This window comes from Argiope bruennichi, chromosome X1 (genome assembly GCF_947563725.1).
Source record: "Argiope bruennichi chromosome X1, qqArgBrue1.1, whole genome shotgun sequence".
NCBI lineage: Eukaryota > Metazoa > Arthropoda > Arachnida > Araneae > Araneidae > Argiope > Argiope bruennichi.
In genome coordinates this window covers 28,883,126-28,905,491 of record NC_079162.1, presented here as the reverse complement: position 1 = coordinate 28,905,491, position 22,366 = coordinate 28,883,126, and the positions used below count along the sequence as shown (strand labels likewise).

Sequence of the window (22,366 nt, the reverse complement as noted above, 5' to 3'; positions counted from 1 at the left end):
TTACTAAATAATTTTAACATATATAAATAATAAAGGCAATTTGGGGATAACACAAAAAAGATATGAATTGATACACTAATGCAATTAAGTTATATAATGCATTCCAAAAGTATAACTTAATTACATCACTATTTCCAATTCCACTTGCAACATAAAACATGAAAAAATAAAATTAAAATTCAGTGATTCAAAGCATATTTAAATTGCTTTGAAAAGAACAATTTCTGTTATTATTCTAAGAAGAAAAAATAACATTAGAAATAGCTGATTCTTTGTAATATAAAAGTATACGATAAGTGTTTTAAGATTTTAAAGCACTCACCAATAGATTTTTTTCTATAAATGGCGTTTAAAACACGTCACGTTGTAATGAACATTAAAGTCATTGAAATTAATCAGAAATGAGCATTTAACGAGAGTTTAAAAAAAATAAAGCTTTTATATTCACCGAAATTTCCTAAAAGCAACATTTAATAAAAAGCAGATCTTATTTTAGCTTCCAGGAAAATCATGAAGATAGTTTTTTTTAAAAAGAAAATTGAAATATCCCGGTAAAAAATCTGGTCATATAATTATTTTATTCACAATAACATTAAATAAACTATACAAATTCTGGGTAATTTTTATATTGCAATAAATTCAATTAAATATTTAAATTAACAGTTTAGAATAGCTAGTCAAGATAATAATGTGACTTGCATTAATTACAATATTTAATTCCAACTACGGTTATTAAAAAGATTTCATTTTATCGATAAAGACATGAGACAATTTTTTGAAACGAAAAATATATAGCTCCTTCCTAAAATTCTAAAGAAAATCAAGGCACATTTTGGATTAAATATTTCATTTTAAATTTAAAAAAAATCGGAGTTATAACGTCTCTGCAATATTTAAATAAATTTTGTACCAATCAATGTTTGTTATTAGAATGTGTGCAAGTAAAGAATTTTTGTACAATCATTTTCGTCATACTGCATCATCTTAATACTTTTAGGTAAATGTACATGGTAAGCACATATTTTACCCTCTCCCCAATTTAAGTGATATTTGGCTCTCATCATGCCCTTTTGTGCACATTATCACTTTCCGTTACATTTCAAATAAGAAAATACAGTACATAATCACAGTTTATTTCCTGATAAAAAATATTAGTAGTTAAAATAACAGTTTTTGAATATCACATTAAACTTATACTCTAAATTCTTCCTTCTCATTTCTTCATTTAATTTTAAATTAGAATCAAAAACATTTATCATATTTTCTAAACGAAAAAAAAAAAAATATCTTGAACAAACTGCAACAATTATATAATTACACTGTTGTAAATTATTTTAATTAACTTATGTGAGCTCAGATCACATCTGTTGAGCAAATTTTATGACAGATACAAAAAGAGGAAATAAAATTAACGAAAAACACGATATTTACATATAAATATGCACCACTAAAATCAAGATCTTATAATTTTTATAAACTAAAATTTATGCAAATATCATCATTGAGTAAGATTTAACGGACGGAGTTAGTAGTAGTCATTGCTATAAAAATTTCAAAAACAAATATAATCGAGCTGAAAATATGATTTACATTTAATATTAATATTTAGAAGATAAATCCAGAAATAACTGAAAAAAACAACAACAACTATTTTTAAAACTAATCAAGCCTTTTCAAGCAGAAAAGAATTCCTTTTGTTCGGATTACAAACAATTATCCGTTTTCGAACACTGATTAAACAATATAACCGATTCCTTTTTCATGAAATAACAAGGATCAAAATCAGTTATATCAGTTTCTGTATAAATCAGATCCTAAATAGCATTCCGAAAACATATTTCACATAAACTAAAAGAAACTGCATTAATAGAAAGAGGAAAAGGCATAGATCATGGGATTTTAACTCAAATTTGTATTTCTATACTTTTCAATAATTTTTGGAAAAAAAAAATTACAGATTCAAATAATTTGTAAATGAAAATATTTGAAGCATAAAAATAATGAACACTTATTAATTATGAATAAAAATTGGAATGCAAATTTTTTTTTCTACTTGAATTAATCTCTAAACAGAATTTAAACTTCTTCAGTCTATGGACTTTGAAAGATATGATTAAATATACTACAATAGTGTTAGTTCTAAAACCTATACAAGGAAAAAATATATATATAAGTATTGGCTCCAAAAGTGTAGTATTGCTTCAGAATAGTCTAATAGAGTATACACATTCTACCAATGCCTAAAAAACTATATCATCTGAAAATTAGTCTATAGTAAAATATACAGTAAACCAGCACAATCTCTTCAAATAAATCACAGTTAACTGTAAGGACACAAAAGAGAAAATAGAAATGCATCAAATGCTTCTCATAAAAAAATAGAGATTATTGAAAATTTAATTACAGAAAGACACAAATTAAGTAATGCATGAATATTTTTTTAAAAATGCCAATATATAAGAGAACAATTATTGCACAAGAAGGAAAGATACATAAATTTCATTCACTTCATAAATATGGTGAAAATAAGCACTGAAATGTTTTTCATTTCCTCAGGGGCAAGACAAAAACGAGGTATATTCAACAAGGAAAGTTTTTCAAAACACTATTTCATTTCAAAACATTTTATTTTGTAACAAACACTCTTGAGGACATTAATTCTATTTTATGCACAGCACCCCATTTTGATTCAATTAATCAATTCCTTGGGCTTAATACAATAAATACAGATTGTATATGAGACAAAATGTAAGTAAAATAGCATTCTATAATTTCTCAAGCAATTAAGTTCTAAGTATTGGTTTACGAAAATAAATAAAATCAAAAGATATTTAAGGTCTACTGAAATAAGTGTTTAAGAAATATTAATTAAATCTCAAAAAAATCTGACAAAATATTCGAGGGAAAAAAAAATGGTGCTGGACAAAATTTGATTCTCAATTTGCAAAATATTACTTTCACATAAAAAGAAGCCAATATCAAAAGAAGTGTTATTTTTTTAAAATCATAAATAAGATTAAGATAAGATATTATTTGTCTTCAAATTCTTTGACAAAGATAAATATATTTCTTACAGTTAAATCATATAATCAAAATCGAAAATTTTCATTTATACTTTAAATGAATGGTTTATTACTATCCGTCAATTTCGAAATTTGTTTTGCCTTTTCAAAAGTATAATACTGTTAGTAAAATCCAGATTGCAACTCCTTTTAAATACAATGATTCTATATTTACTTTTTAAATTACTTCCAATGAAAATTTTTACTGACTTACCATTTAAACAAAACCAATCCTACTTAATAGACAATTTGTAGTTATGTACATTTCATAAGACCGTTTTCATTAAAACATACGTTGCACTATATGCAAGCATACAAATAAGTTAAAAATTTTTTTAAGATTATATGTACATCAAATGAAGATAGTACATTGGTACCAAAATGCAAAAGAATGAGACACATCAAAAAGCAAAATGTGTGAAAAAATATAAATGAATTTCCTCAGTTAAAATACATTCACACGTTAATAAATACATACATTTACAAAAAAAAGTTGAGGCAAAAAAAAAAAAAAAAATCAGTTAGGAAGGTAAAGATATCAAGAATGTATTACAAAATAACCAGGATAAGCAGTCATTTTAAATCAGAAGTACAGATGATTTTTTTCGGAAAGAATTCTTATTATAAATATAATTATCATAAATGCAAATTTTTATAGTAATCAGCAATGCTTGTATACACAATTTTACTTTAAAAAACCCTTTTGAAGGAACTTGTTCACCATTTGCATAATAATTTATAAATTAATTGATTTTTTTTTGTGGTGAGTATTTTATGAATAAAATATTCAAAATATATTTACAAACGATTCATCCTACATTAGCAAAGGAGAACCATTAAAAAATAGAGGGAAACCCCTTTTTGAGTAAAAATATACTGTATCGCCTCGATTTGCAACTACAAAGCATAAATAAATTATATTACAGTAAAAATTTCAGCAAACAAATACGATGTTAAATAATTAAAAAAGGTAAATATTTTAATGAATAATGGAAAGAGATTCATAGGCAAGCAAAGTAATATACATGTATAATAATATGTAAAATAAAATTGAAAATAGTGCTTTCATTTTTTAATGTCAATTAAAAAATTTATAATGACCAGTTTTAAACATCAGTTTGTAAACTAGGACTTGAAATTTGGAGTTGTTCACTGGAACAAATTAAGGAAAATAGAAACGATTTTTTTTTTTAAAAAAAAATTTTAGCATTATAAATTTTCTACTGTCAGTGATGACTCAAGTTGACAGTGCATAGAAAGTATGAATAATTAAACCCTAGTGAATGGCATAATTTGTATTTCGATATGTCTCAAGACTATAGAAAAAACTGAACAGAACCACACAATTTTGATATAAAAGATAATCCACAGTACAATATATCTATTCACAATACTCTCATTTAACATTAAATATATTATGATAGTATACTCGACAGCATTATTTTGTGCACACATGCATTATAAAGCTTTTCCTACATAGTCAACTTCAGTTATCACAGCCAATAGCTTAAGGGAAAACGCATAACATATTTAATATCAAATAATTCTTGCAATACAAATAATAATGTGAAACCTGCAAAGTGACTTCGTTAAATTACGCCTATTTTTACATATTGACATTTGAAAGGATACATAAAATACAAGTGCAATTAGGAAAGTAATTTCCATTTAATTATCAATAATATGTATTCGCTGATAAAACTTCTCTTATATAAATTTGAGAACTAAAACAGTACGTTATTTTTTGGCATAATCGCCTACGGAATTGAAACACCTGTCAAAATATTTTAAAGAATTAAAATTCCTTCTAAAAATATACTACCAATTAATGAAACTGGCCTCTAAAGGCATCGCGACACTATTTTCATTGAAGCGGTGTAACAGAAACTACTTTTTCGTGTGCCTGAAATGAGTCACTTAGTACCAAATCTGGGCACGGATGGTCAAAAACATTCTAAAGAATTTGCAGTGATATTTCTCAGTATCCCCTCTAGAAATGTCAGGGCACTGCAATAATAAGCCGAAACCACATAGGAACTCAGCAAGCTGTTTAGACGACCTGCCTGAGTGATCATAATATTTCACAGTAGATTTCTGAATTGATGACCAATTCACTTTCTATGAATTTCTCTGACAATACTTCTTTCGAATCCCAAAATACTACTGTTATAAGTAGTATTTTTCATTGATGAATGTTTACGGCTCCCCTCCATTGACTGCAATGTGTTTGCGGAGAAGATAAGATTGAATCTATGAGCAGATAAAATGGTATCCAGGTGCCACCGATGGTCTGCGATGTGTTTCGATTTCCACAGTAAGGAATATTTTTATCCAACATATATATAACTGGAAACATCTTAACTTCTTATTGCAGCATAATAAAATATAGTTCGAGAAATTTGGAGAAGTGTACATAAAATTCAGATATCGTGAATTTACGAATTATATAGATTCTTTCCTCAATTTCCTGTAAGTTTTTATTGTTGATTCAAGATGGGCATCCAATTTCTGCCTCATTGTGCATATCGCTTAACCTTCATTAAATATACGGCACCATGTACATATGATGCATTTACTTCACCCACGCGTTTAATCCGTAAACTTCGCACGTTTACGATGAACTGCAGCTGCAGTAAGATTTTTCGCACATAAAAATCATGTTACACAAAAAAACTTTACATTTTTTGGCCGAAATTGATATTTATATTGTTCTAGTGAACAAATTAAATGGACCACAACCTTCCATTGGCATTCATTAGAATTTAACATTTCCACAGAGTACCACAAGTAGGACATAGCTATTCCCACCTATTTCTTGCATCTGCTAATTTTCCGAATTACCTTATATTTTACAAATTTAGACTTGAAGGTCAATTGAAGTATCAACGGGATTTGCTACAAGAATATAGCATAATTTACAGTAGCAAAAAATACTAATCTAAACTTAAATCCTTGAAGATTAAGTTAGTAATATTAATTCAGTTAATGTTGACAAAATTTTTTTTGATGCATTTCTCGGAGAAACCTTGCTAGAACTGAATGGAAACATGTATTAACTGATTGTAATAAATGATTTTTAGAGAAGTATTCTGGTAAAAGTCTCTGTTGTAGATAAAAAATTTCAGAATATGAAGAAATGAAAATAACAAATATTATCTAATTAACGTAAAATTCTTGTATTTAATTCTCTTTATCATACATAAATGAAACTTTAGTGATTAAAAGTATATAACAATCAGATCATAAAATAAAATAAAAGCAGTTAATGACGGCATTTGTGAATATTAGCAAAATTACAATGCTGATGTGGATTTCTCAAAACTTTATTTCAGAACTTTGAAAGAGTTTTGCACTTTTTAAGACTGAAAGATAGTATAATTGATGCCTCTAAGCTCTCAATTCCCAAATTTACTACTCATAACTTTAATTAATATCATTTTATTATTATGATATTGCTTTTTAGCAAAAGTTTGTCCTGTGAAGAGCGTTTCTCCGTAGGTTTTCCTAGGTAGAGCGTTTCTCTGTGTGCTTTTCTACTTAGTATATAGCATATTAATTAACAAAAGAATTCCTAAATTTTTCTAAAATACTTCCAATTAAACTATAATTAGAATTAAATTTTCATAACATGAAATTTAATGGAATTTTAATAAATCACATTATTTTCAGTTTTCTTAAGGTAAAACCATAAACTGAAGCCACAAAATTCAAAAATTTAGAAAGTATTCAATTATTTTTCATTTGTTATAAAATATCTCAAATATAAAATCAAATCTCAAGAAGAATTTTTGCAAATACCAAATTATTATTAAAAATGAAATAAGTACACTTTACTATAATTACAGAATATTTAGCTAAACTGCATTAATACTGTTTTGTACCAGGCAGGTATGAATGTTTAATATATAATTTAGTTAAAATTTTATACACTTTATCAAAGAATCTATCAACCATTGACAAATAAACATATATTTTTTAAAAAAAGATAAAAGGGGGAAATGGCAACAAACTAATTACTTCAAAAGAAGAATTCACACTGTGCTTTCAAAAACTATGCAGATACCACAAAATAAAATTCTCACATTAAAAAAAAATGATAATTTCAAAAAGGATACATACTACGGCTTAACTGCTGCAACTGGAAAAAAAATTTATTAATTAGGAATTAATCAAATTTTAATAAAAACTACATTGTTTATTCATATATTATATAAAATGGAAAGAATAAAGTAAATTAGATATGCAAATATCTATTAAGACAATTAATATTATTTTCAAAATGAATTTAATTTTTTATTACTGATTTATAATATCTGGCTTTAACTTACCTAGTAAAAATGATTAAGTATACTGTTTAATTTCAAAATAAATAAACATTAGTAAAAACATATATGCCCTCGAATCCTTTTATTAAAATCTGCTGAATTACAAATTTGATTCTTTTTGTCATTTATTATTAGATAATGCTTTATTTTTTATTTATTATCCAGTTCAGAATTCAAACAAGCTAAAAATGAAACTAGGGTCATCAGAGGAGGAAAAAAGTAATGTGCACTAATCTCATGATATTAAAGAGCAGGAGACTTAAAACTGGTATAGGAGCAATATTATTATTCACAGGATTTCTTTTCAAAAGATTTGAATGAACATTTGAACATTAGATTAGGGGAAAAAAAAAACATTTTAGAAAATTTCTTTTCATGCTTTGCCCTTCAAATTCAACTGATATTAATATTTCTGGTAATAGGAAAATATGTTAATTTATCTTCCCTGATGAAGGAAAAATTTTGTTCACATATTGCCTTATTATTTAGATGCCAAAACTCAGATGATTGCATTCAGTTACTTTTTTTTTCTCTCCCCACAGATTTATAAACTGGTACAAACATGAAATCCACCACTAAGGAGTTGTGTTCATCATCAACAGCCCATCTGTACCAGAATGAAGACAAGATTGTGCAATGTTCAGTGTCTTATGAAACGACATTTAAATTTTGAATATGTCGACAATACAACAGCTAAATACAACTCAGCTAAACAGACATGGAATATTGAGAAGCAAATATGAGTGCATCCCTTTATAAATATTTAATCAAACTGCTGTTGTTTTATTATATGAGATTAACACTAAATTAAATAATTAACACTAAAAACACAGTGTAAACAACTGCATTTCATGATTACACAATAATTTATTTGATAGTGAAAATTGTTGCATGGGTGAAATGACTTGTAGACACATGTTGTCTTTTATGTGGTTTATTGGTAGCATTAACAACAAGAGGCACATGAGTATGCCATAGTGTAGTAGGCCTAGAGAAGTACACATAAAATTTCTCGGGAGAGAGAGAGAGAGAGAGAGCCAAGATCACACTCCCCCCTAGTACAGGAACCAAGTTCCCTTCTACCGGAAAAAAAGTATACTAACATCAACAGGGAGACCACGTGATATTTACATGATTGGCAGCTAGCTCCACCCAGGAAGACCATGTGGTTAACTGAATTCTTAACACACAGAATACTAATTCAACATAGATCTAAATTGAAATGTATCCTAAATTATATAAAACATAACAATTTAAAATAAAAATATGTAACTAAAAATATAAAATAATGTAACAAAATATATAAAAGAAAATATTTTTACAGTTATTGTTTGTAATAAATTTATTATATTGTATTATATATATATATATATATATATATATATATTAATAACAACTTTCTATTATTAACATCAAGTCAGAAAAATTATTTTTTCAGTAGGAATGGATAGATTCACTATTATTTTCTCATAGTAAATTTGTTTTTAACAACCATTAAATAATTAACTGAATTAACATTATAATAATGATTTTAATTCCTTGTACAATAGGATGTCATGTTCTTAAATTTTTATTGAATAACATTTTTAATCAACAAAATATTGAAAGCACCTTTTTATTGGTAAAATTGGATAAGTATCTTTTTTTTCTTCAAAGTTTAGCTTTCTAACTCAATAGGCCCTGCTTTCCCCCTACTTATATTTTCAGTAGAAATTAATAGATAAATCTATTAAAATATTTATAGAAAAATTTTAAAGACATAACCGGAATAAGTTATCTGCTCAACTTTGTAGAATTTGAAATATTATATATAGATCAACCATTAAAATCGCTAGTACTTTCTGAAGACGTCTGCAAAATAATCAAACAGAAGGGATGGTTTTGAATGGGTATAAAAAAATGTGGGGCAATGCTCAGCTGAACAGTGATCAAATCGACGAGTATTAGTTTTGGCAGGCTTTGACAAAGCCCAGATTGAGATAGCAAAATGAAAGGGTCAAAATAATTGCACATCTAATCAACAATTCAGGATATGCAGTTGCTGGTACGCACCAATAAAGCAAATAGGCAAGTTTCATCTTTAGTTGCTTTTTTTTCTTTTTCATAATTTATTTTACAGATTTCAATGAAATGAATTTTTTTCATAATGAAGTTTGTTATTATATGTTATTATGAACCCTTTATCATAATATACAAGATAGATTATTTTTTTTTTCATTTAAAATTTTAAGGTCCAGTATAGCTTACTTAATGTTACCGACTGAAAGGTTAGGAGATTAAACAATATATGTATGTATGTGTATACATAGTAACTTTTCAAAGTTGAATTAGTAATTCAAATAATATAAATTATATTTCTATATGTCATTCTAAGCATTTTTTCCAATTGGAAGTATATGCCTATCTCTTACGGTTAAGAAATTAAATATTGGAAAGCCGTTAGAAAGAAGCAAGTTGCTGGCACTAGTAGTGTTACGGGATGATTTTTTTCCACGACTCGGTTTGGTTCATTTGCCATTATACAAGGTATAATTTCACTGTTTTCATGAATTAAACATCATGGGATACAAGTTAGAGCCTTTGAAATTCACCGTCTTTCCAGAAAAGCAGCAGCATTATACAACAAGATAATGCTCTCTGCCACATTGCTCATGTGATTTTGGAATGATTTGAGCAACATAAAAAGAATATTTGCTACCAAGGCCACGAAATTCTATCATGATGAATCCTATTGAGCACCTGTGGTTTCAATTAGAACAATGCAATTTCAAGTATCCAACATCAGAAATATGGAATTAGCAAGAATTAAGTAAATTTAGTTGCAATCACAATATCTTACATTAACATATAAACATTTAATTAAAGTTATTATATGCTGCATCTAGAGATCTACACATTATCAGGAAAGTAGTTTTAATATTTTGACTTCATTTGTGTAAATTTTTTTAGTGTGAAAGTAGAAAGCCTTTCAGAACTCGCAATTCATCATCAAGTAAAAAAAAATGTTCTGAATAAAGAAAAAAATTATAAAATAAATAATAAATTAAAAAATTAAAAACAGCACTTGAACAAGATTTTCTATATTCATATAAAAAAACATTATAATAACTTCTCTTTTTATTTAGATTAATGCTCTGCTTGTCATTTTATTTTAGGCGGCAGTATTAAACTAAATTAAAGGTTTACAAATCAGCAATCAGACAAATTCCAAAGTCAGAGTTAAAAAAATAAAAAGCACTAAAAATGAAATGTTGGGAAAATAAATTAATTTTAATGCACAATAATATATATATATATTGAACAACTACACCAGAAAGATAATTTGTACATACAATAATCTCAAAGATCACCAAATAAAAGGCTAGAAAAATGATAAAAATTCAAAAAATACATACATTTTCTATTAATTTTCCTAGGTTTTCCCTGCCAATACGCCTGCCATCTTCTGACTGCGGTCTGTAAAACAAAGCCAGAATAAAGTGAACTCACTTTCATGCAAAACTTTTTTGAACCACTATGAGCTATTTGAACGCTAATACACCAAATGTAAACCATACAATGAATTTTTGACGATATTTAATAACAAAACTAAAACACCTAACGGATTTTGTACACCTAGTTATGGGGAAACTATAAAAAATGCAATTAAAGCATTTCAAATAAATAAACAGATACATTTCAACAACATTTTCAAAATTTTATAACGTGCCTTCACTGATCCGTTATGTACAAATAATTGTAATCACACAAATTTGATATACAGGGTGTTCACAAGCACCCGAAAAATCAAACAAATGATCTAAGGAAAATTTATTAAAAAAATTAGAAAAAATATAGACATACTTAATTTTTTTCGTTTGATCTTTACTTCAAACATATTTTTTTTCCAACAGCGTTAATACACTTCAACATGTGCACCTTTCGTAACTTTGAGAATATCTATACGACATTCAATTTCGCGGCAGGTATTCACCAGCATGTTTGTTGTTACCGATGATAGAGCATTCATTATTCTTCCCTTTATTGTGTCCTTATTGGGGACCAGAGCTGCAAACACTTTGCAACACCGTCCCAGTTTATGTCTATATGCATTTTTAAATCTTCTTTGCACGCTAATCGGTTATTCACTCTCATGAAACCTCAAAATACACTCAGCCTTTTCTTTCATAGACGGCATTTTCAGTTACCGCTGTTAGCAGCATCTATATTCATTTGGTTAATACTGCACCAAGAGAAAAAAAACTATCTGAAATAAGGATCGAAATAAAAAAGAATAAAATAACGAAGTACATATATAGAAAAAAAGTATCAGAAATAGTTTTTTTTCCCTTTATCTGTGCAAGACTTTATATACACCCTTTAAATTAGTAATGCAAAATGCAACTCAATCAGATATCAAAGGCTTTGAAGGCAGTGGCAGATTTTGACAACATGACACAGGAGCTGAAATATATTGAGGCCCCCTCCTGGAAAACCAATATTGATGACAAGAACATATCGTGGGCTAAAACTCAATTTCTTTCATCTCAATTGAGTTTTTGACTCTATGCTTATTTTATAATATCGTTTTGAAATTTGAAGGCAATTCCTGTATATAATTAAAGCATCTAGACCTTTTATATTTCCTCATTTGTACAGATAATAAACTTTTTATCGATATATATGTGAAACATGATTTTATGAACAATATTTGATTTGAAGTAAGAGTCGTGGAGTTCATTAGTAATTTTTATTCTTTACAATTTTAAGAAAATAGTCCAATTTTTACATATTCTCAAGATTATTTGTCCAAGCTCTGGCGGGTATGCCGTAGATAAAGAATAAGTAAGCAGAAAGTAAGGAAGAAAGACAATATATATATATTTTGAATTGACAAACTTTTAGAAAAGAAATGGCCAGCACGGCGTTTTGAGAATCTGAAATTTTCATTTCGCTATGACTTCCTAAATTTTGAAAATAGAGAAATAAACCAAATTAGTGCCTCATTAAGACAAACATCTTTGTATTTAAAGCCGCAATTGCTTCGAAGTTAAAAGCTAGAAAGTGATTTTCAAGCCCCAACTTTGACTGTTTCTAACATCAAAAATTTATGTTGCCAGTTTTGAAAAAAAGAATGAAATTAAATTTCTACTTTTCCTTTATTTTCGTTGTTTGTAATTATTTAAATGCACATAGAGTAAAAATTAAAAGCTTCAATCAAACTAACTAAATAAAATAAAGGAAGAGAAATATTTAATAGCAAAATTATGTAAAAACGTAAGCTTATAAATTTCCAGAAGTTGCGCGCTTTTTAGTTCTTGTATATATATAATAAATTAACAAACACTCCGGAATAATAATCTCCATATTATATATATATAATATGGACCTCATTATTCCAGAGCTTTGGTTAATTTGATGATCTACCGCATTACTGAGAACATACTGCATTAAAAAAAAATCACGGCTTTAATCCAAGTATGGGTATTTTATTAACCGACAAATAAGGATTAATAGCAAAAAAAAAAAAAAAAAAAAAGCATTTGAAACGGTGATTCGTATCAAATTTTGAACCAAATCTGTCAGGCGTTTGACCATCCATCCGTCGATCAGTACTTTCTCATGTATGTAAATACGATAATTCGAAAATGCAATGACTTAGATCAATGAATTTCGTTATATTGTCTTTTGACTACAATCGTAATTAAATTTTGGTGTGAATCGGTCTGCAAAAAGACGTCCAAAACACGTATTCTTAAAATACATTCAGTAAAAATGAATGAATCACGCTAAAGATCAGTATTTTGTAATTATAACCAGATCTATAATTTGTAATTACTTTGTATGGTGTTAGTGAACGCCATTCAAGATATACGTGACATTATCCCAGTTCAACAATTTTATGCGGGAAGAGTGGAGGGGAGGAATTAATTGGAAGGTATAGCAGAATGTTTTGGGAAGATCATACCCGTTGGTTTTTGTCTAAGGATTGAAAGGAATCTGAAAATAGTAACTCGGATGATAAGGAATCAACCTTTGCCTTCCAACATGCAGAAAGGAATTATTTTTAGAAGAAAAAGTAAAGGGGGAAAATTCTGTGAAACGAGACCGAAGGGGAAACTGTGGCGAAAGGGGGGAAAATCCGACTGCTTAGCTTAGTAATAAACGTCGAAATAGATTTTGAGAACCCCTGTAAATCTCGAGGCATGAGGCGACCGTCTCCACCGCCTGTGCGAAAATCCAGCCCTGTTTGAAGGTAGATCAAAAAACGAAAAGCTACTATGCTGATTAACAAAAAGATTTTTCCATGATACATATCTGAAAAAAGACAAGCTGATGCAAATAAAAAACTCACCCATACATTTCCTGCTGTGTATTTAATTCAAAATGAAGTCTTGCTAATCTTTCCTGCTGTTCACGTACTTGTTCCATTTTTTCAAATGTACAATCTTTACCAACTGAAATTAGTATAGGCAAATACTTTAATTTTCTGACAAAGATTCAAATTTCGGTTTATGATTTCTATGAGAAATTGTATTCAAGTAAAATGAGATTTTAACTTCAACAGAAAAACTTCAGCCTGTCTAAACAAAAAATGTTACCTAAATTCAAAACAACCAGTAATCGCATTCTTCATTACCAACAGATGCTTCAATACTGAAAGATCTATATGTTAAATGTATTTAAATACTATTACCTTTAATGCAATGGAAAAGAAGACACATGATTATATTAAATAAATGCTGCATTTTACATTAATAATTAACAGCGACACCAAAAGTTTTGGTTATATGATTCAATTAGTATGAACTTGAATCATGATTGTTACTAGGAATTTGCCATATACAAGAAGATGGCATAAAATGAATCAATCTACACTATATGAATATTTAAAAGCAAAAGCAAAATTGATAAAGCATATAGCAAAATTGATAAGAAACCCATTAACAAAGGTCTTTTAAGAAGTGATATAACAAAGTCTAGTGGTACCCAGTGCAGAGTTTTAACTTGTTAGCTCTATATCCATTTAAATATCAAATAAAATTTATTGAAGAGGCAATTATTTTATTGAATTGGTTAAGTAAAGAAGGTACAATGTTAATTATATTTTAATTAATTTTGACTAAAATAAATAATTTTAAATTAATTAAACAATTTTCTATGAATGGAAAAAAACAAAAAACTAAAATGTCTTTTTTTCATAGGCTACTTTAAAGTATGATGCAAATATTATTCTTTCATAGTGATAGTACCTAGTGCATAACTTCATTGTTACTATTATACAATTAAATGAAAATTCAACTGTTTACAAGTTTTGTTCAGTAGGCTCTAATCCATCAAACTTTACCTCAACATAATAATTAGAATCTCTTTTTTCTAACATTATGTTCAACAAATTTTGAAACTGCATCATCAAAATGGATTCCTTTAGCTACATTATTTTCAAATGGCAAAGTTAAGGAGTTGGGTTTTGCTCATAATGGATCTGAGATAATTTTTAATTAGTTAAGAGTTAGAAAATCCTCTCATGTTGGAACAGAAGCACGTTAAGTTAAGAATAATCTTAATGCTAAAATGAAACAGAGCCAAAAAATTCAGATTCAAACATAAATTAAGAATCTTAAGGAACTCATAAGACTTCCACCAAGAGGTTTTTCTTTTGGAATTTCAGTGGCTTTTAGAAATCTTTTTAGGAATAAAATTTTTGTAAGAATACCATCTGCAGAAATCTCACAGTAATGTTCAACCAAATTTTGTACAAACTTGGGAAATTTCGATCATATTGATAGGCTCTAAAACAGCAAACCGATCTGATATATTTTTCATGTCTTTACAATATATATCGATTTCTTGGTGGCACCTGTCAATACACTCAAACATTGACCTATTTCGCTTTCTGTCCAAAGTCAGTGTTTCTCAACAGCCTTCTCTTCAGGAATAATTTTAATTTTTTCTGGCAGTTTATTTTACTATAGGAATGTTCATCTTTTCACAAGATTCTTTTGCAAATTGCTGTGCTTCCTCAACAAAGTCATTTATTTTTTCAAGGTTATTTTCTTTAGACCTCTAATCTTGATAACAAACTTCATGAAGCTGATTTCAAGAATCTCACTTTGGACATGGTAGACATTTTCTATGAAGTTATTTCATAAACTCAAAAAGCAGTAAAACAAGAAATGACTTATTGCAGGTAACAGAATTTGAGCTGCTCATCACTTCTTCAACAATCTTTGGCATCAAAAATCTTCAAAAATGCTTAAACACAGGCTAAACAGTTTCATAGTGAGCACTCCATCTTATTTCTGATTTCCTTATTTCTCAGAAGGATCAGTGTAGAAGTTGAGAAAAAGCACCTACAAACTTTTTAAGGTCCCCCCTACACCATAACCACAAAATAAAAAAGTCATGCATAATAGAAATGTTCCAAAAGAGTATATTCCGTACAGGCTGCAAGAACAATTTGTGCAGGATAGAAAGATTCTTACAGGGTAGAACAGTGTTTTTTAGAATTAAGTTCACAAATCCTTGCTTGAACTGAATGCATTCAACCAATGAAGAGGCACTGTTTACTTGAATACTTACTTCAAAAGAAACAAGACAGAATGCTTGCTCTTCCCACATACTACACAATAATACTAAATCATTACATTGCACCATGCATTTGCCATTTGAGCAATCAGTGTGTGCAAAGGCCCATGTAAAATATTTTATGTACCAAAAGAGTGCATTAATAATAATAATAAAAAAAAAAAAAAAACTGGCAATTTTTTGTTACTTCCACAAAGCTAGCATTCAGTACAAGTTGCACCTACTTTCCTATGCCACTGCTCTTTACTATTCTCAGAATTGACAAAGAATGCAAACACTGAACATTCTGACTTCCAGTCTATTACTAAAGAATGAACTATTTATATCTTTCAATTTAAACAAACTGCAAAAGGATTAACATTAAGAATCATCTACATAAATAAAACTGAAATACAAATTCTCCCCCCCCCCTATATTAATCCAGACAACTAAACAGTTATTTTCAAATTTTTTCTCACAAATATTGAAAAGCATAAGAAAGGTTTCAGAACATTTTTATGGTAATTATATTATTAAATTTTTATTATTAAAAATAAGGTTTCCACTGCACAAGCAAGCACAGTATCATACCAGCAAACAACATGGCATTGCCTAAGATTATTATTATTATTAAAATGGAATTTAAAGATGCTAAAACATGGAGAAAATACATATTTAAGAGTTAATTTGGCTTACTGATTTTGAAAAATGCTTTTTTTTTTAAGCTTAAAAATTTGTTTTGAGATTTCCTGTTACTTAAAAACTGGTTCAAAACTTGACAGCTTGCTTTTAACAGTCAATGGAAATTAGAACTCGCTTTTGAAAATATTTATTACCTTCATATTTATAAACACATATTTAAGTTGGAACATCCAAGGGTTTAATTAAATTTTGTATAATTCTCTAAAAATCTCTTAGATACAATAGACAATCTCATTTATTTACAAATAGAGCTACAAACTATAAAAATATTTTGTACTGTATAATATTTCATTTAAAATAATCTTTTACATTACAAATAAGTTATTCAAAAAAGTGTTTATGAACGTATTGATATTCCAGAGCTAATATTAAATGGCTTTTAACTTTTCACATACAAAACATAATTAATAATTTCACTCACAATTACTAAAGCATAAACAAAGCTTACAATGCTTATTAGACAATTAATAAAATTGTCAATTTTTCATTAGTAAGAAACACAAAAATTTCATCTAGAGCAATATTGGGTATTTCAGTCAGTAACTAATAATTGACATTATAATGCAATTGTAATAAATATTATCATTAATTATTTAATAATATTAAATGACATGAAAATAAAATAATGTTTAATCAGTAGAAACAGGCTTAATAAAGGAATATAAGCAGTTGCAATGCATCAAGAAATTTATATCCCATACCAAATGCTTGTAATTTTCCTAAATGAAAGTCATCTAAAAGTTTCAAAAGTCCTTGTTCCATCTGCCGAACCTCAGTAATGTCAGTCAGAAACGTATGTTGTTCACATGGTCTAGAAGTGGATTGGGCCTCAGATGCTTTTTGTTTACTGGCTCCTATAAAAATTAAATATATATATATATGATTAAAACAAATATGTGATGTATGACATTCTTTATCAGCAAAGGTCCCCAAAACAAGCCAATTATACAGGTCTAATATGTATAATAGTACAGATACAGAAAGCATTATTTTGAATGTTTAAGAAACTTTATATGCCTTTTTTAATTAAGAATTTTATGATCTATACAAATAGTTACATGATGAAAGGAAAAACAAAATCCAAGCCTTTACCCTATCAAATGACATTTTAAAATCATATGCTAGTGAATAAACAAGTACACATATTTTAATTACCAGCAGAAAATGAGAGAGGACTGGATTAAATGCAGAAAATGAATATAGAATGCAATATCAGATGATGATCAATATCAGCAATTCTTATTTTGTGGTAAACATTTTGAGAAGCTCACATTCAAAATGTAGTCTAGTAGTAAATGTAGATAACAGAAATGTGATGTAAAAAATGAATAACATAGAGCTTTGATGGTTATACAGTAGGAAGAATATAAAATTAATGGGTAAAGTTAACAATTAAGCACATTTAATTACAGGCAGATAGTAGGTACTTGGAAGGCTTTCACACAATACCAAAATCTTGAATACTGAGTAAAGCATCCTCATAAAATATCAGCAATATGTAAAATACAGTTTAACTATTGGTTAGAAACATAGCACCAGGAAACCAGATGATAATTAGGAAAAAATGAAGACATAGCTGCATAATACCTCAAATCAGAAGGCATATTTATTATAAACCATAGTAAATTTTAATATAGGTGGTGTCTTTACAATGATTAATACAGTCTATTTGCCAAAGCTTTTGAAAGCAGGTTTAATGTTCTGATTTCAAAAGAGACAAAAAGATTTAAAACTGAAATTTGTAAATGTCATTCACATTGACTCCAGATGACTGGAAGTGAGTTATATGATAAGATGAATCAAGGTTTCAAATTCATTGCATTTCAGGAAGATAGCAAGTATTATTAAAATGAAAAAAAAAAAAAAAAATGCATATGGATCTCAAGATCTCTTATGTTATGCTGAAGTATTGAAGCAAGTGGGTATGGCTTAATAGTATGAAAACTAATTATAAAAAAATGAATTACATTTTGAGAGACATTTTATATGAACTTCAGTTACTTTAATATATTGGCCAACCATTTTATCAATACATTTATTGATAAAAAATATATTGTTATAATTGCAAATATCATCATCCAGCAAGATATTGTCAAATCTTTCCCATTTGTTATGGAATTAGTAAAATTCCAGGAAGTTTTATTCATTTTGTTTAAATTCAAAAGAGAATTTCTCGAACTAATTGTAATAATTCATTTGAACTCGTGACTCACCACTATGTTTTGTAAATTATTTTAAAGGTACTTTTGGTTTATTGGGAGAAAACACAATTCTATTGTTTTTAAAATTACATCCAAAGTATTAGGCTGCAGCTGTTATTCCAGTAGAAGAAGGTGCACTCACAAAACATTTGCTAGGTTTGTTGAAAAACTGTTCTATTACTATAATATTGATGTACAAAAATTTTAAGTGCAAGTTATTGACATGATTATTCTTTTCTCCTAACTCTTCACTAAATTTTCCCAAAACTGCTAAAAGCCTCAGAAAAATTTATAAACCTGATAAACTTATAGAACTGGAAGCTAATATAAAATTCTAAATTTATTAGCAGTTTATATTCATACTTAAAAATTCTTACATAGATAAAAAATTTACAGTAGTGCTGTGTATTTCCAAACAAAGTTTGTATTAAAATTTTTATCTTTTATTTTCATAAAATCTAACAATAATTAATGAATCGCAAAAAAAGATTATGTAATACATGCAAATAGATAAATTGAATTTATAAACAATAAAATTTAAAAAATAATATAATCAGCAAAAAATATAATATAATATATATATCTTTAAGATGTTACTTAAACAAAACACAAACAAAATCCATAACATAAAAATTTCTAGACTTCCTATTTTAATTTTTCAAACAGAAGACTTTAAGAAGAGAGCATCCTATTTCTCTTGAATATATATTAATTATTTTTTTAATTTTTTAACTCGATCAATTTACATGATATTACAGTTGTACAATAAAAATTATTATATACAATATCTGGCATCTAATTATACATTTTTTTACACTGTTCGATGACATCATGTCTTCTATTCAAGAGCAAAATGTATATATTACTTAAGCTGTTGGGAAATACCTGAAAAACATCATGTGAATCAACTACAATAAAACATATCACATAGTTCTTTATATTACCCAGAGGCTATTATGATGATGTTAAATAAATCAAAATCTCAAACAAGGAGTTATGGCATATAGGAGAGTTTTTATAGTATAGTTAACTACTGAAAATTTAATTTTACCCGATTCAGAAATACTGGGTTTTATAAAGAAAGAAAATTAAACTGTGCCATGCTGTATAAAAGGAGAGAAATTATACTTATTATAAATTAACTTGGTTTTGAAAGTTTACAGGCTTTTAATTTTCACTGAATTATTAATTTTCAAATGAAAAATTAAATGTTACACTTATTTACTATAATAAAAATCTTGAGTATCCTATATGATAAAATTTAGTTACCGCTCGATAACAAACAAACAAAAACTTTGTATCATCAAATTTAATTACCAAATTGTGCGCGCCTTGGTGTGGCTTTTGACTCCACCTTTGCTAATTTCTGCTCATCGCCAAGCTGATGCTTATTATTGTTATTATTATTGTTGTTGTTGTTCAAAGGTTTACCAGTAGGTTGCGATGTAGATGACTGAGTATCTTGATTATTTTTAGTATTAGATTTCGATGACAATGTAGGGCTGTCTGTATTCGGAAAGGTAACATGATCATCTTCTGCACTATCAATATCCAATATAAGGTCAGGTAACGCTCTATTTGAGTCCTGTTCCGCCGCCATAACAAATTAAAAAAGTTGAAATATTTAATAATGTACTACAATACAAACATAATTACTACTCTCATTCTCCAGCCTACACCACATTCATTTAATTTGCGTAACGTTTGCAAACAGCTATATAGGAAAAGGAAACCAAGGCCGTCATTCCCTACTTTATTTATTTACAAATTTAAATAGACAACATCCAGCAATGATTCTTCACTTCAGTTCATTCTTATCTGTCATAAGACATGTTTATGGGCTAAACAGATAGATTGCTAGAATGTTTTCCAAGATTAATTTTTAAAAAAATGTGAGCAAAATGAACTAGGTTTCTGTAATTCGAAGTGCTGAGCAAATCCAGATCAGCAGATTGAATCAGATCAGAAATCCAGAAACATGCAACGGCCCAGAGATCCCACAACTTTAAGATGAAGATGGAGCGAGATTTCGAATCGAACGTAATCAAATTGCAAACAAGAACTATGCAAATTTCAAAATATTATTCTTAGTACCTCATCCAAGTTTTCCGATTCATTTGCAAATCAGCTTGGTCATAAGTAAAAAACAGAGCCAACTTTATATTAGAATATTTAGAATGTATTTAAAAAATTGTTTTTCTCTTCCCCCTTTTGTTTAAACTTTAAAAATGTCACCTTTGTTTTCCACACAATTATGGAAGCTAACATGAAAAAGAACAGTATTTAAATGCTTTTTTTATTATTAATTTCAATTTGCCATAACATTTGTTACTTAAAAATAATTAAATAGATATTAAATTTCCAATTTTTAACTTCCATAACCAATTTAATGGTTTTGGCAGTTAAAAGTTGGGGAAGAGAATATCTTCCCCAACTTTCAAGGAATGGGGCGAAACTTGCATTACCTAAAAGCATCTACAATATTTAATGCAGCTTTGCATATACTCGTACGTACGCACACACACACTCACACATTAAAATGAAGTTTACACAATTTTCTACAATAACCATAAAATTTAGAAAAAATGTTATTAAAGCATTCTTAGAGCAAAAATTGGCATAATAAAGCAATTTTGAATGTATGCCACTAAATGTCACTATAAAAGGTTTACCTAAAAGATCAAACGCTTATTGATTTCTTATCTCTTAAAAAATAAGTAGTAAATGCAATATTATCCAAAATCAGGAAGGCTTAACATATACTGCGCTTAATTTTGAGGTGTAAAAATACTTTCGTAATTTCTTGGACTAAAGAGTTTTACATTCCAAATTCGGCCCAACACAATAACCTTGGAGGGGAAAAAAGGATATTGATGCTCTTCTTGACAATTTTTTTTTTAGGGGGGGGGGCGACAATTACTAAGCCTTTTTGAAGTTATTTTGCACTCTTAAAACCAAATACGTCGGACTAAAAAAATTGTTTTACAAATAATTTTTATCTGATGCATATCATGAGGCCATACCTTTCTGTTATATAGCAATTCAGTTTCACATGCAATTTTATATAGCCGAAAAATATCTTGACCAACTCATTTATTACCAATAAATCACACGACTAGTTTATGTACTTTTAGGACAAGGTCCCATTAGGGTCATTAGCTTCTTCTGTGATTTCCACTTTATAGGGTAATTGAGATCTTTTTTTGAACAATGACTTTCAAACTCTGATTGGAGTTTTTTTTTTTTTTTTTTTTGTGATTTCTAAAATCTACAAAAATTAGTTTCATTATTTCCTTTTGATAATCAATATTTGTAGTCATAAAGTAAAATTAACTAATATGCACATCTATAAAAAATGCTTCACTTAAGAAAGTTTGTACAATGACGTAATAGAGAGCTATAATTATTACCCTTAATTATTTCAAAAAAAATCGCTGATTTACCAATACTAAAGGTTAGATTAACCGACAGAAAAATGCATAATTTGTCCAAAGAGAAATAAATTTTAAAATAAATCTACAATCTCTAA

The 22,366-nt window shown here is 27.9% G+C and overlaps 1 protein-coding gene across 1 annotated transcript; it reads right to left on the bottom strand.

Moving 5' to 3' along the window:
• Nucleotides 1-20,617, bottom strand: LOC129958681 (coiled-coil domain-containing protein 28A-like). The gene is made up of 6 exons (XM_056071323.1): nt 20,155-20,617; nt 17,338-17,490; nt 13,722-13,824; nt 10,783-10,843; nt 7,178-7,200; nt 1-4,214 (listed from the first exon to the last, which is right to left on the bottom strand). The coding sequence occupies exons 1-6, from the start codon at nt 20,435-20,437 to the stop codon at nt 4,169-4,171; spliced, it is 669 nt and encodes a 222-aa protein (XP_055927298.1). The 5' UTR covers nt 20,438-20,617; the 3' UTR covers nt 1-4,168.
• Nucleotides 20,618-22,366: the final 1,749 nt, after the last annotated feature.

Coding starts and splice junctions, on each gene's coding strand:
- LOC129958681 (XM_056071323.1), bottom strand. CDS start 20,437: ATGGCGGCGGAACAGGACTCAAATAGAGCGTTACCTGACCTTATATTG. Junction 17,491..20,154: donor ACCAAGGCGCGCACAATTTG/GTAATTAAATTT, acceptor TAATTTTTATAG/GAGCCAGTAAACAAAAAGCA. Junction 13,825..17,337: donor AGGAAAATTACAAGCATTTG/GTATGGGATATA, acceptor TACTAATTTCAG/TTGGTAAAGATTGTACATTT.